Source organism: Canis aureus, chromosome X (genome assembly GCF_053574225.1).
Source record: "Canis aureus isolate CA01 chromosome X, VMU_Caureus_v.1.0, whole genome shotgun sequence".
Lineage (NCBI taxonomy): Eukaryota > Metazoa > Chordata > Mammalia > Carnivora > Canidae > Canis > Canis aureus.
In genome coordinates, this window is record NC_135649.1 from 18,876,391 (window position 1) to 18,891,284 (window position 14,894).

Genomic DNA, 14,894 nt, shown 5'->3' on the forward strand with positions numbered 1-14,894 from the left:
CTGGAGACCCGGGATCGAGTCCCACATTGGGCTCCCTGCATGGAGCCTGCTTTTCCCTCTGCCTGTGCCTCTGCCTTTCTTTCTGTGTCTCTCATGAATAAATAAAATCTTTAAAAAAATTAACAAAATAAAATCTTAAAAAACAAAGGAAAATCTTTAAGATTTGTCCTTTATGTAAGCCTAATAACCCACCATCAGAAGACATGGACACTTTATGGTTTTTTTCAATAAGACATGCATCTTGACTATTTACCTCAGCTATTTATGAAATGGCTGACTAAAGTTGAGCTCAGATTACAGTAATAAACCAGTGTCTTTGAGAAAGTTAAATAGCCTCTATGGTGATTGAACCTCTGGTTCATAAGTTTCAGCATGAAAGATGACCTAATATAATGGAACAAGCACCATATGTGGAGTTGGACAGTCTAGGTTTGGATTTTAGACTCCACCACTTACTGCCAGTGATACTGAATAAATCGTTTAATATCTCTGAGCCTCAGTTTTGTCATCTGATGATCAAGGATTGTGCAGATTACATAAAACGACATGCGTGGAAGTGTGACACATAATACGGTTTTGTAGCTAGGCTTTAACCAACAGTCCAGTTGCAGCTAGGGTCCTAGTGACTCTAAGAGAATCTCTCAGGTGTGTCTTCCATCATGGTCTGAGAATGTATACAACAACTACTGTGGAGTCAATAGGTATGAGCTAAAAGGCAAAAAAGAAAAAGAAAAAGAAAAAAAAGAGCTTCAAGGGAACCTCAGAGAACCAGGTATAAACCCAGTCTCCTGGGGGAATGGCAACCAGAGCTCACTGAAATGTAGCAATCGTCAGAAGACTGGGTGTGATTGGTGGTGAGATGGAGGAAATGAGATAGAGCAGGACCCTGCCCTGACCACTGCACCACAGAGACAGCACCTTGATGCTTGGTGTGGAAAGGAGGGATCACCTACAGTACCAGGGGGACTTTAGCATCCAAGTCTTGCGGGTACAAAGGGGAAGACAATGACTTATTCTTATCTGAGCAGCTGTCCTAGTGGGGCCCCAGCTGCATGGATCCCCGTGCCAAGGGGAAATGGAAAATACTATAATAGCCTCTCTTGTCTCCATTCCCTTTTCCTAGATGAGCTTTTTCCCACTGGAGCACTAGAGCAGGGCTTTCTTCCCCCTTCTGGTAGTCAGCCTGCCAGGGCCAGGGGCCAGCCTTACACTGGCCCGAGGGCAGGGGGGTTGGGGAGGCTCTGACCCAAGAAAGTTCCCATTACAGGATCTATACTGAGGTCAGGAAGTCCATCACAACAGTCACCATTTGGGCTTTAAGGCTTCACATACAAATAAAATAAAAATAGCCTCCCTGCAACTTGTCACACCTTCTCAGATGCATCACACATTGTTGATACATGTACTGTGGGTGAGTTTACCATATCCTCTCCAGAGAACACAGTTTGAGGGACGATTGGTGTAAAAAGCTTGGCAACAGTAATAGCTGCAAGGAGCAAGTAGACTTGGTCAATTTTCCCCTTGTCAGTCAGGCAATAATAATGATGACACCAATGGTGGTGATGCCTATTGACTGTAGGTGATCTCTTGTTATCCTCCCAACAACACTATTCATAAACCCCATCCTACAAAATGAGGAAACCGAGTTACAGGAGATTATGCAACCTACCCAAGGTCACATGGCTGGTAAGTGGATAAGCAAAGTCTGCGCACTTAATCTCTGTGCTATACTGGCTCCTCGGAGAGAAGAGCAGCATGGTGTTTCTTTCTCACACATCTCTGAAACCAGACCACTCACGATGGACTTAGCTGGGTATTAGGACCAAAACCTCTTAGTTCTTTTGTTTCCAAAACAAAAGTGATGGTGGCCAAGGTACGCTGGCACCAGTGCAATGTTTTCCTGTAGTTGGTTATCTGGAAACCTGGTATTTATGTCATGAGACCTGCATTCCGCAGTCTATCTGCAAATGAACAAAACAGTTGGAATGACAGTCTTCAGGGTAGAACCTCAAAGGGACTTGAAGAATGAGCAAAATGTACCATCCCCGAGTTCTTGTTCATTGTTGTGGAGAGTCCTCTTAGGAGCCAAATAGATCTTCTACATTCACATTCCAGAAATGCCCCTGTCCCTGCTCCCATGCTTTGCCTGGAAAAATCCTTCTTATCCTTCAAGACCTAGCTCAACTGTCACCTCCTTTATAAAGTCCTTCCCAGCCCCACGGGCAGATTTCATCGATCCCTCCTCTGTGCTCCCAACAGTACTTTATGCAAGCACCGCTAACAGCACTTACCACATTGCCTAGCATATGCCATATTTCATCAAATCTAAAACTCTATTGATTGTAAGATATACCATCATTTTATGCACCACTAAGAAAGATTTTTAAAAACTGACAATTATGCTACAATATGCCACTGATTTGAAGACATGTCCCAAACTCAGGGATGTCAAAATGTTAGGGGGAAAAAAGGTACATCTCAGAAGTGATGAATGATGATAATAAGTGCTTAGCAAATATTTCTAGAACTAGATTGTGAACCCGAGGTAGAACAGATATTCCTAGGGCCCTGTGACAGTCCATAGTTCTCAGTAAGGAAGACACTGGGAATTGGTGGGAAATGGTGTGCAGTTGCATTGCTGATTTCAAATATTTAATCCAATAGATTAGTTTAAGGGATGAATGACCTGATGTGTTATTCCTGTTTAAAAAAACAACAACAACATAAACATCTCCACACCTCCCATTTGATATACAAAAAGCTTAAACGACAGTATTTTCTTTTTAAAAAAGATTTGAGGGACGCCTGGGTGACTCAGTTGGTTAAGCATCCAACTTTTGGTTTTAATTCAGGTTGTGATCTCAGGGTTGTAAGATGGAGACTCGCATGGGGCTCCACACTCAGCACAGCATCTGCTTCTTTCTCCCTCTCCCTTTGCCTCTATGCCCCTCCATAAAATAAATAAATCTTTAAAGAAAAAAGATTCTGTGTTCTAGTTCCATCCTAGAAATCCCCCCAAGGGGGGCTAAGCCATGTGCTCATCTTTTCTAGACACACTTCTTCTCTGCCCCCCTAAATACACATAAGCATGCACACACTCTTGTGCAAGATAAACTAAGTTGTCACTGAAGACTTCAGATGTGCGGTTGCTCAACATAAATTCTCCTGGAGTAAAAACTCCTTTTAAAAAAATTGAAATGTGCTAAGAACGTTGAGCCTAGTGGCTTAACACAATTTGTGAACTATTTTCAACACGTAAGCAGCTCTGCACTCTAGCTGATCAGTGACTGAGAGTCTCTCTGGGGCAAGGACAGAGGGCTAACTTTTAAGGGGGTGATAAGGAAGAGAGCCTAATGGGGCAAATTGTTCCTAGCTTGCATATGCACCTAGGCCCTTGGCAGGAAGTCAAGGACCACCAGCAACCTGAAGGTCATCTTCCCCTTTCAGCAGGCTGCCAGCACCCAGGTTCAGTTATCAGGGCCTAGTCAGAAAGCACCAAAGATCACTATCTTCCAATTTAGTCCAATCTTCTCAGGCCAGGCACTCCCTGCTCAGCCTCCAGGTTGGCATAGTTTGCCTCCTTTCAGTGCCTTCCCCGACCTTGATGAATAAAGGAAACAAGAAAAAGAACAAAGGACCTCATTTATATCCTCTCCTGATTTATTATTTGGAGGTGTTCAAAAAAAAGAGCTTGTGTATATTTCCTTTGAAAGGAGGGGGGTCGGGGGATCCCTGGATGGCTCAGCAGTTTAGTGCCTGCCTTCCACCCAGGGCGTGGTCCTGGAGTCCTGGGATCGAGTCCCACATCAGGCTCCCTGTGTGGAGCCTGCCTCTCTCTGTGTGTCTCTCATGAATAAATAAATAAAATCTTTAAAAAAAGAAGGAAAGGAGGGGGGTCAGCCAAGTAGGTCCCCAAAGCAGCAGGTCTGCTTTGTCACAGGTACAGTTATACTCGCAAATCAAACCACTGAGAACATCGGCAAAGAACAGAATTTGAATGATTGAGGTACTCCCTTGTTTTACAGATGAGGACTTTTAGGCCTAGCTGGTTAATTAGCTAGTCATTGGCAAAACAGATCCTAGAACTCAAGTATCTGGACTCCCAGTTTGGGGGTTTCCCAGGAGGGAAGACACCTAAACCCTTACCATTGGACCTGTAGTTACATTTGGCTCATTGGACTTAAAAACACCATGCAAATAGAACTCCTGTTACAAGAGATCTTAGTGATTGATACAAACAAATGCACAGACTCAACTGGCCCAGCATTTCCACCAAAGGACCGAACCAGTGCATTTGCATTCTCTGTAAGTACAAAATTGTCATTGCCTAAGCCCCCGATGGGACCAGATTCCCAAACAAATCGAGCTAGATCGCTAACAGCTTACCTCGGTGACATCTTACACCTTTCACTCCAGCCCCTGCCAGCTGGTGATATAAACCAGGGCACGAAGGCTTATAAATTTTCCCTGGTACAATTTTGGAAGAACTGTGCAAACAACGCCCCTTGCTGGCAACATAAGAAAATGCAAAAGCAGCTATTGCTGACAAAATCAGGGCTGTAGCAAAGGTCACAGTCATGCTTCTTAAGTCGTCTTGTAGTCTATGGGAACCATGGCCAGGTCAAGGGAGAAAGCATGGGGAAAACAGCGGGGGGGGGGGGGGCAAAGCTGCATTTTTTTCCAGAGATGTTTATATGTGCCTAATTAAGGTTGGATCTCAAAGAAAGCAGATACATTTTTAGTATCCCATTGAGTCTGAACAGGCAGCTATAAGACCCAGAGACACATGTTATGCTTAGACACATAAGCAAGATTTTTATTGTTAACATCAACGAACACAGATGGAAGAATATTCACGTGCCAAGGACATATTGCTCACAAAATCACAAAATGGCTGTTGACTTGTATTTGTAAATGATTTGGTGAATCACTGCAGCATGTCTTTGAGTGAAATACTCATATATATATATATATGAAGCTTCGTTTCCATTTGGACTCTCACGATAATGTCATGAGAAAGAGAAAACAGAAGCTTTGAAGTTAACGCTTACACATTTTATGGATAGCCCGATTCTACCCAAATGAACAACGGCTTCCCATCACACCCATTTTAAGCAGCACACAAAGAAAGCACAAGAAACACCGATTTGGCTCCATGATTCGCCTCATGAAAAGGCTTTTTTTTTTTTTTTTTTTTGACTTTTAAAAAAAATCCTCTGTCAAGCTGTCCAGGGTACTTGATGATGTCACAGAAGCAAAGTGTTTCCTAAGCAACTCCAGGGCCCTGTTATTTCTTGCTTGCAGGGTCTTCTCGGCTCTCAGCTCATTCTTGATGGCATCCAGCTCCCCGCGGATCTTTTCCATCTCTAATTCATAATACAGTTTCATTTCTTCCTTCAGGAGCGCGTTTCCGATCTCAGTTTGACGCTTGAGTTTCCTAACGGCCTCTTTTAAATCTCTGTTCTCTAGACTCAGCCTGTGGATGAGTTCTTTGGCTTGCTGGAGCTCTTCAGTTAGGTTTTGGACATTTGTCGCTTTTTCAGATAGGTCATTTCTTAAAGCTTGAAGCTCCCAGTCTTTCTTCGAAGTTTCTCCACCCGTTTCCTGAAACCTTAGGGGTTTCGAAGAGACTTCTTTTTTGGAGTTCAAAAGTTCTTTTTCAGCATTTTCAAATTCCTCTTCTATTTTCCTGCATTTCATGTTAAGTTCTTCCAGTTCTTCGTTCAAAAGATTCAGGCGGAGTTTGGGAGACATTCCTTCGGTAAATTTCTTCTTCACGTCTTGTCGCGGTAGGATGGGTAATTCCTTTGTACTCCAGATAGAATGATCTTCTGTGCTATTAAAGCTTTCTTCGGTCACCACATCCAAATTAGATGATTCACAGGAGACAGAATTTGTGTCAGCTTCATTCTTTGAAATGTTTATCTTTCTCTCTCTTAAATTTGGTTCTTGTTCTTTTTCATTCAGTTGAGAAATAAATTCCTTCCTCTTAAATTTATTTTCTTCTTGAAACTTTCTACTGGACAAATTAAAAAGCCCTTCTATTCTATTGGCTTTATCTAAAGTCATTTGTTCACAAGAAGATTCAGGCTGAGAAGCCTCATCTAGAACATCCTGTGCACTAAAAAAAGGAGCAAACATATTCTCCTTCCAGTGTTTTCTTCTAGCATCCATTTCTCCAGGTACGTCTTCCAATTCCTGCAAAACAAATTTAAAATCAAGGTACACTGTTTATACTGGCAGCTGATGTAATGGAAATAACTACTTGTAGTGGCTCACGGGTGTAAAAACCTAAATATTTGAGGACTAGCTCTCCCTGTAACTCACCAAGAGAGCTTCAGGTCCCTCTGTTATAAACTGAAAACCAGTTAAGGTCCACAGACTCTTCCGGCCTTAAAATTCTCTGCTGCTGTGCAGTCTAGCCAATCAATTGATACATTTGGCTATTTACTGTAGAGAAGATGTTTCTATGAGAAAGCAACTGTACACATGAAAATGTACTGCTGGGATCCCTGGGTGGCTCAGCGGTTTAGCGCCTGCCTTCAGCCCAGGGCATGATCCTGGAGTCCCAGGATTGAATCCCACATCAGGCTCCCTGAGTGGAGCCTGCTTCTCCCTCTGACTGGGTCTCTGCCTCTCTCTCTCTCTCTGTATCTAATGAATAAATAAATAAAATCTTTTAAAAAATGAAAATGTACTGCTTCTAAAGAATAAAAGTGATTTCAAAGTAACAGGTTAATATTAATAGTAGGTTAATACCTGTGCTTCCCATGTGCCTGATTTTTTTTTCTGGTTCGTTTGCATTGGACCACTGTTTACTCAGTCTTTAAAGTAACTAAAACATCAGGGCTTAATGCAATGTGAGCTGCTTTTGGTAAAGTATACCGTGCAGACTTCCTTATGACTAACTCTGCCAAATGCCCTTCTGTCTTGACCTGCAAATTCCTGCTATTCCAGTCTTGGGCTCTGTTTTTAGACCAGACTGCCAAGTGTACAGAAATCTAGCCATTTTGACAGTAATTTCATGATGAGAACCGAATGGCAACAAGTGAAAATATGAATGCCACCGAATGTGTTCTTCTCAAGATACTGATTCCAAGTGTAGTTCTTAGGTGAAAACGTAACATACCAAATCACAACCAAATTTCCAAATTTCTAAAGATTAGAGGATATTTATTTGTTCCAAAAGGCATCTTCCCTATTCAAGGAGAATCCATAACTCACAGCATTCCTAACTTTTGGAAATATCTGATCAAATAAAACTACTCCAGAGAGTAGAGAGAAAGGAGACCCCAAAAAAAAACTAAAAAAAAAAAAAAAAAAAAAAGAAAGGAGACCCAAGCAACACACTGAAAGGCCACTGATACCTGAAACCACCAAACTAGCAACTGCAGGGATTGCCAAAGGGGAAGAAAAAGGAAGGGATCACTTTATTCAGTTTATACAGTCATTTGCTGCAATGCATTTGTAGCATCCTCACTGGGAAAAATCAAAGTGTGCCTGCATCTATTTTTCCCATGCATACGAATACAATTTTATCTTGGCAACAGAAAATGGCAATTGTTGTTTCTTTTTTTAAAGTAACACTTTCTTTCCTATTATTAAAGATTACAACATTATATTATTTACTATGTAATACATATTTATGTAACATTTCATTATAAAGATTCTAATAGTACTGGAAGCTCTTTGTAGGATTTTGGAAAATACAGAAAAGCACAAAAACCAAAAGGAATCTCCCTCATAATCCCATGGCTCTGAGATAACCACTTTTTTGTATATTATCTCTCCAGTACATTTTCTAGCAACAGTAGTTGCTAAATGTGAGATTTCCCTTGCTACAGTGAGAGTAAACTTGTTACCTGTGTGTACAGAACATGCCAATCCCTCCACCCTGGAAAAGGAGGGAAGGGACTTGCTATCTCTAAGGGTACATTCCCCACTGGCAACTACTTGGCTCTGAGTAAAAGGAAAGATACAAATATTCAGTGAAGGTGTTAGAATGATTGGTTCAAAAGCCTTAAGCCAAGCTTTATAAGTTTAGCTAGCCAGACCACAGTAATAAGTGGAGACTTGGAATTCGTGATATATGTTTGCCATTGGAGCATCACCTCCTTTCTCTTGAAATAGTCTTTTGTGACTTTTATTATTCCACTAAATCACCATCCAGAAACATCTATGCTCTATTTTTTCTTAAAGGGGAAGACCATCCTAATTCTGGCTTCTCTCCTCTCTTAGAAATATGAATGCAAATGACTGGGAGTTATCACAGTGGTCAGAAAAGAAAGGAACAGAGGGAAGAGAGAAGACAGTGATACTAAGTGCCAGTCACATTTTTTAGCAAAGTTTCAACAGACAATTCTGTAATAAAAGATACAAATGCTTCTAAATCAGGTAGCAAGAGGAGACAGATTAGTATTCCTTGTACCTAATTCTGAATGAAAGGCATTGATGAGACTGATCAGGAAGGGAAGTGTGCAGGGGGCACATAAGGTGAGTCCACTGTATACCTGGACGTAGTGATAATGAGAAATCTGAGATAGAGAGCTGGGTACAGAAAAAGGTTAAAACAGAAAAAACTCTTTTCATTAATAACTTTGTACCTTGAGAAAGTGATGTCTGTCCCCAACCCTCCCATAAATCTGACAAAAACACAGACATATTTTTTTCTCGTCAACTTCACTACCTTTCTTCCTTGGACCTCTGTACAATTTCCTGATATAGTTAGTGCTTTTCAAAGAATTGGGAAGAGTCCACTCATTTCCTAACTGAGGCTCTGAGAAGTCAGGTGACTTGACCAAGTACACGCAGCCTGTAGTGGTAAAACTGAGACCCTCCCAGGTCAGTGCTGGCTTTAAAATTCTTCTGCTAGGTTTCATTCTACAAACTGAAAGAAAACAACCATTTTCAGAGCTTAGGTATTTTTTAAAGGGCCACAAAAGGAGAGAGGAAAAATGAAGGGGGGGAGGGTAAGGAGAATTGCATGTCACATATCAAAGGACAAAAAGAGAAAGGTTTGAAAAGCCTTTTGGAATTTCCCTCCCATGGCTTACACAGGACAGGGTCAAGGGGTCTCTGAGCTGCCTTTTTGTTTTTTCTTTCTTTTTTCTTTCTTTCTTTCTTTCTTTCTTTCTTTCTTTCTTTCTTTCTTTCTTTCTCTCCCTCTCTCCTCTCTCCTCTCTCCTCTCTCTCTCTCTCTTCCCCTTTCATTGGCAAGATATTCTTTAAGGGCTTGTTCACAAATCTAGTCACAGAGTATGGCAAAGCCCAGACTGGGGGGTAAAAGTTGCCAGTCTCATTTTCCCTTCCCAAATTGCAGTGTTTGTTTTTTATGCAGAACAAGTATGACATTAGTATTCTCTGGCAAGGACAAGGAATATGCTTTAAAACAATGACGCTCCTCTACCCTGGCAGGGCAGCCATTTTGCTCTCAATAAACTCCATTGGGTAATTTGTTGCAGCACTGGGCAAATCAAACCAGAAGCCATCACTGAAAGTATAAGCAGGCCATTTTAGTGGGTCAGTTGTAACATTTATTACTGGAACTGCCTACCCAACTCGACATGGATTACTGAAGGACTAAAGGTAGAGCAAGGAGGTCCAAGAGAGATGAAAAACTTAAAGAAACAAACAAGCCAGAACACAGGGAAACAATATAAAGTCATCTGAGAAAAATAACATTAATGGTCCTCTAAGACAGCAATCCCGCAAAAGTCCCTGGGACTGCACAGTTGACAAGGGTGTCTGTAATACGGCTACATCTATTCATTTGTGCCTGACATAAATTAATAACAGACTCCAGATCATTCTAATGAGTGTCTTTCTGAAAACATTACCATTTATCCTCTGGTGACTTTCCTTTTTTTTTTTTTTTTTGGTGGCAAAGTAGTAAAGTATTTTGGTGGAGTAAGGATCTCCTGACTCATGGAAGTGGTTTATATTCATCTAAAGAATGTGGGAACCACTGATAAAATAAATTGCAAATTAATTTATAATGTAATGTGATGTAACATAATATCCTCTTTGAGGGCTAAGCAAAGAGTAATCATTTATTATGGAACTTTAGGCAAACCATTCCATAAAAATCTTAGGTGAATGCACAGCTATCCTCAAACAGCTCCAGAAAATAATGCACCACTATTTACTGTGAAAGGAGAAACCCACAAAATCATCTCATTTCCACTTTCAAGGTAGGGGGCCCCAGGGAATAGACTCATATTAACATGGATAAGTGATCAAATATGTGAAATCTAATTATTTGTTCTCTAAAATATTCATTTTTAAAATCACATGCTTTAGGGAAATTCACTAAGCTAAAAATCAAAGGCCTTTTTTTTTCTTTCCTTCGGTTGCCTTATCTCATTTACATTGGAATTTGATTTCAAACTTTCAGGACCATCTCTTTTGCATAAATCTACATCTGTCTGCAAAATGCGATTATTCTTCCAGGCAGGGGTGGGCAGGGACTGGGAAACAGTTCTGGAAAACCTCCAGAGGCTTTTTTCCACTCCTACCCCCCACCTCGCAAAAGTGTTTCATCCCAAACTTTGTAAACTGCAAACAGGCATTGCAAAAGGTCATCTCCAACCTGGGATGGTCAAACGGTCCTCAGGACACTCAGCCCTCCAGCCACCCTGGACTAGGGGCCTGGCTTGTAGTCACAGCCCAGGAGCAGTAAGGGGAAGACAAAGGGCCCTTCTTAGCGCAGGGAACTTTTCCCCATTATTCTTGGATGGTTTCAGTTCTCCCAACCCTCAGAAAAACTGCTTGGCCAAAATAAGGAAGGAGAGAAAAAAAAAAGTCTGCTACACAAAGTCACTGGCCTGGCTTCTTTGCTCAATTGTCTGATCTGTTCTCACTTAAAAGCGGTAGTTCTCAACCTTTTCTTTCTGCCTCCACTGTTCCCAGGCACAAAGCACTACCATCACTACCCTCTCTCCTTATTTGAGAAGACTCTGGCCCCTCTAGGGGAGCTTCTCCATTCTCCACCCTCTTGAGAATCACTGGCTCACAGAAAAATGTTAAATGCCAAAATGAGGACCCGAATGAAGTATCTGAAGTCAAGGTGGGGGAACACGTGTTACCGTGCAAAAATGTGGGGACGAAGGAAAAGGAAGTTCTTGAGAAAGGAACTGAGTGTGAGTGAGGATTGTAGTGAAAAAATCCTGAAGGGTGGCAGATATCTTGACTCCCACAAGGTAGAACTATGGGAACACTTACTTATTGTGAGCCTTTTTTCTCCAGGTATAAAAGAGGAACAATATATACCCATTTCACAGGTGGTTAAGAGAAATGAATGAAAATGAAAACAGAAGCAATTGTAAAGTTTACTGTCAACAACAGGGTTTGTTCTTTTTTTAGGTTTTCCTTACCCTCCCTTGGAACATAAACCAGCCAGTCCAATGACCTAACCCTTCTACAAAGAGATGTTTCCTCCAAAGTTGCCAGCCTGAAATTATCAGACATCAGAAATAGCTTGGGGCGAGGGGGGGAGAGGAGGAGGAAATGTAGGTGCTATTAAAACAAACAGTGAGGACCCTAAACTCCAATCTTAGATTAATTTAACCTGCAGCCTCAGGGAAAGTCAGCCCTAAATCCTGAAAGTGGCTGATGCCCCCACATTTCTGAAGCCAAAGGGATCCTAAGGTAGTCCTTTCCACAATCGACAATATTTGCATTTTATCGCCAGTTGCTTTACCCAGAACTTTAGGATGACTGTGCACTTTGAGTTTTTCCAGTGCTGCTTCAACAGCATTTCATCATACTTTTAATTCACTGATACACTGTGATCTCCTGGGATGGATCTTATTCACCTTTGTTTCCCTATACATAGTGGCCACCAACAAATATCTGTTGAGTGAACGAGCCTTAATATTTTTTTCTGAAAATTATCTAATGCTGTGATTCTGAGTTTTTGTAAATACTGAGAATTTCTCCTCTGGTTTATGCAGTATTTGGGGGACCATTTTTGGAAAAGGACTTCCCTTTTCCCCTCAAAGTTGATTTGGCTTAGCCAAAGTCTTCAGGACACGGTTTCTTTTGTATTTTCATGAGTTTTTTTTTTTCATGAGGCTTTTTGATAGTGTGCTGACAATGCAGATGAACCATCTAGTTACAAGGTTGAAGTCTTGGATGTTGGGTGAGGCTCTGCGCTTCAGAACACCAACAGTAACAATATATCAGCCAGCACAACTGTACTTACACTCTCTGACGTCCAAGGTCTTCTGTTGGATGCCGTTGTTCTCCTTCTCCAGTGTGAACTGAAAATAAAATTCCCACAGCATAATTAGAAAATATAATTAACCAGAATGCCCAAATCCATGTTTATATCCAAGATGTAGCTTAAAATGACAAGTGATATACTTAGCATGCCGTGTGGCCTATCTAAAATATGATGCCAGACACTCTGAAGCAAGTTTTCTTTTTAACTTGCCAACCCACTTTCCCAACTGTTATGCCACTAAGTCTTCCGTCCCCCAGAGATGCAAATATCAAATAGGACAAGAATCATGGTGGCATGTTATTCAACACAGTCTCTCCCGGCCTTTAGCACCTACTGAACAAATGAGCCACTGCTGGTGCCCACAGGAACATGCTTGTTATTAACGAGTGTGCCAAGAGCCACGTTAGCAAAGGGCTGGAGCCTAGGCCTTGCCTCCCTTCATCAGAGTCCGGTTAATTTGTGAAATCACGAAAAAGGAAAGTGATCTCGATTTTTTTTTTTGCCTCAATCTTTCAGGGTCTTAACATTTCAGAGCCAAGTGTCCACTTCACGGGACAAACTGTTTTGCCTATTGTTTGGCAGATATTGAGAGTGAAGCAAAGTACCATTGAAAACCGGGCCCTGTAAACGGTCATCACCCTCCAAGTCTTTGTTATTAGTGTGAAACTATTCCCTCTAGAAGAAAAGATACGGAGTCACCTTAATTCCAAAGGCTGAGTACTTTATTAGTATGGAAGTCACATTCTTGCTGTAAAGCTGTATCTGTGCATGCATAGTTTGGGGTTTTTCTCGGTAAATGGTTAACAAACTCCTGCCATCGCTGCTTCCAGTGGAGAGAAGGGAGCTCGGATCTGGGCGCTCCCTGCCATCTCCCCAGTCCCTACCCTGTGGCGGAAGGGGGAGCAGGGGGAGTGGGGGGGCGGGGGTGGTGGTGGGGCAGCCGGCGAGGCCTGACCCCACTCCTCTTTCTGCACCCGGACTCCCACACCCAGTTCCCTCGGCTCCCCGGCGCCCGCCACTCCCGGCCTGGGCTCTGAAGAGAGCAGAGAGCTGCAGTCGCGGGGGGGCGGGGGGGGGGCAGGGGGCGGAGGCCGAGGTGGTGGGGTGACGGGGTGCCTCAGCCCGGGGTCCCTCAGCGGCGAGTCCGGGGGATCCCCGGCGCTCCCGCGCGCAGACGTACCTGGAGATGTGGGTGGGGTCCGGCGGGCCCTGGCCCCTCTTCCCCGAAGCCAGCCACCACCGGCGGGCGGCAGCCCTGGGCTCGGCGCTGGCCACCGCGACCCGGCCCGGCCGGCCGGGGGCAGAGCCTCTGCAGTGCAGCGCCAGCGCGGGCCGCGCCGTTGCCTAGCAACCGGCCGGCCGGATTTAAAGGGACCCGGGCGCCGGGGCCCCGCGCTGCGCGCGGGGCGCTGCCTGCCGCCAGTCGGGGCCCGCCGGGGCTCTGAGCATGCCCGGTGGGGCGGGCACAGCGGCGGTGGCGGCTGCCCGCCGGCGGTGGGAGCTCAATCGGCCGAGGGCTGAGTCAGAGTGGGAAGGGGCGACAAAGTGTGAGGCGGCCCCACCCACCGTGGGCTTATTACGGAGGGCCCGGGTGACTCACAAAGCCACCTGGACACGGGGACTGGGGGGGAGGGCGTGGCACAGGGCTCATACCTAGGCCTGGCGTTGAGGAGGGTCGGCTCCCGAAGGTCTCCTGGATCTGCTTCGGGGTCCCTAGCCCTGGGAATCCACCCTGCGCCCCGCCCCCACGCCCACCCCTGCCCCTGTGCACGGTGGTCTGGCCGGAACTTCTGCCCCTGGCCGGCGTTCTAAGGACCTGTGTCAGGCAGCATTGTCCCCAGGGGTGCCCCGGTGGGAGGCCGGGCTCGGGTCTCTGGTAGCTCAAGCTTCCTCATTTGCCACTCAGGAACTTCCGCGAACCACTGCTGCACCCACCTGACTGTAAAATCTGCTGGAGACACTCACCACTGCGCTCCTCCAGCCTCAAAGTTTGCTCCCAACTTCTGGGATTTGGTTGGGGGAACAAGCTGGTGTTCTTCGTTTCTGTTAGAGACTCCAGCCCAGGTATTTGGCCCAGTGAAGAAATGTTCTGGGAGCCTGGGTGGCTCAGTGGTTGAGCATCTGCCTTTGGCTCAGGGCGTGATCCCAGGGCCCTGGAATCGAGCGCCGCATCCAGCCCACTTCTCCCTCCGACTATGTCCCTGCCCCTCTCTCTGTGTCTCATGAATAAATAAATACAAGTAGAAAGAAACGTTCTTCTCAGACTTTGATTAGGCGGGCTGCCTACTACTGATTCTTCCATCACCAAATTGGTCACACAAACTGATAACACACACAACGGTGGCTCTAGTCTGATCAGGACCCAACTAGGCCTGACCAAAAGATAAACCCAGCAAAGGTTGTGGGGCCTTGAACAGAGCGGGACTGGGGTGTTCAAATTTGTAATAACTGTGACTGTTAAGAAAGATCACCTGCTTTTTCCAGAAAGGAAACATTGGCTCAGGAATATCCAGTGAAAGGTTTAAGTGCATTAGAAAAGGGGCAGTCTAATGTCTCCAGACTCAGCAAGGGACTGATTGAGAAACAACACCAGGATACATTTTGAAACTTCAAAACTTCTTGAGAACCGGATCTAACAGGTGTTTGGGAGCTGGCAAGGTTGCATTCAGAA

General features: G+C 44.1%; 1 protein-coding gene across 2 annotated transcripts; it reads right to left on the reverse strand.

Moving 5' to 3' along the window:
* Positions 1-4,789: 4,789 nt before the first annotated feature.
* Positions 4,790-13,710, reverse strand: CCDC160 (coiled-coil domain containing 160). Of its 2 annotated transcripts, XM_077890410.1 has the most exons (4): positions 13,404-13,710; positions 12,203-12,260; positions 8,687-8,887; positions 4,790-6,198 (listed from the first exon to the last, which is right to left on the reverse strand). In XM_077890410.1, exon 4 carries the CDS (start codon positions 6,172-6,174, stop codon positions 5,203-5,205), a length of 972 nt encoding a protein of 323 aa, XP_077746536.1. In that variant the 5' UTR covers positions 6,175-6,198; positions 8,687-8,887; positions 12,203-12,260; positions 13,404-13,710; the 3' UTR covers positions 4,790-5,202. The 2 variants fall into 2 exon arrangements, with proteins under 2 accessions (XP_077746536.1, XP_077746535.1); XM_077890409.1 differs by lacking the exon at positions 8,687-8,887 and having other exon boundaries at positions 13,404-13,707.
* Positions 13,711-14,894: the final 1,184 nt, after the last annotated feature.

What these genes read in the sequence shown, in the direction of transcription:
- CCDC160 (XM_077890410.1), bottom strand. Translation starts at nt 6,174, where the DNA reads ATGGATGCTAGAAGAAAACACTGGAAGGAGAATATGTTTGCTCCTTTT.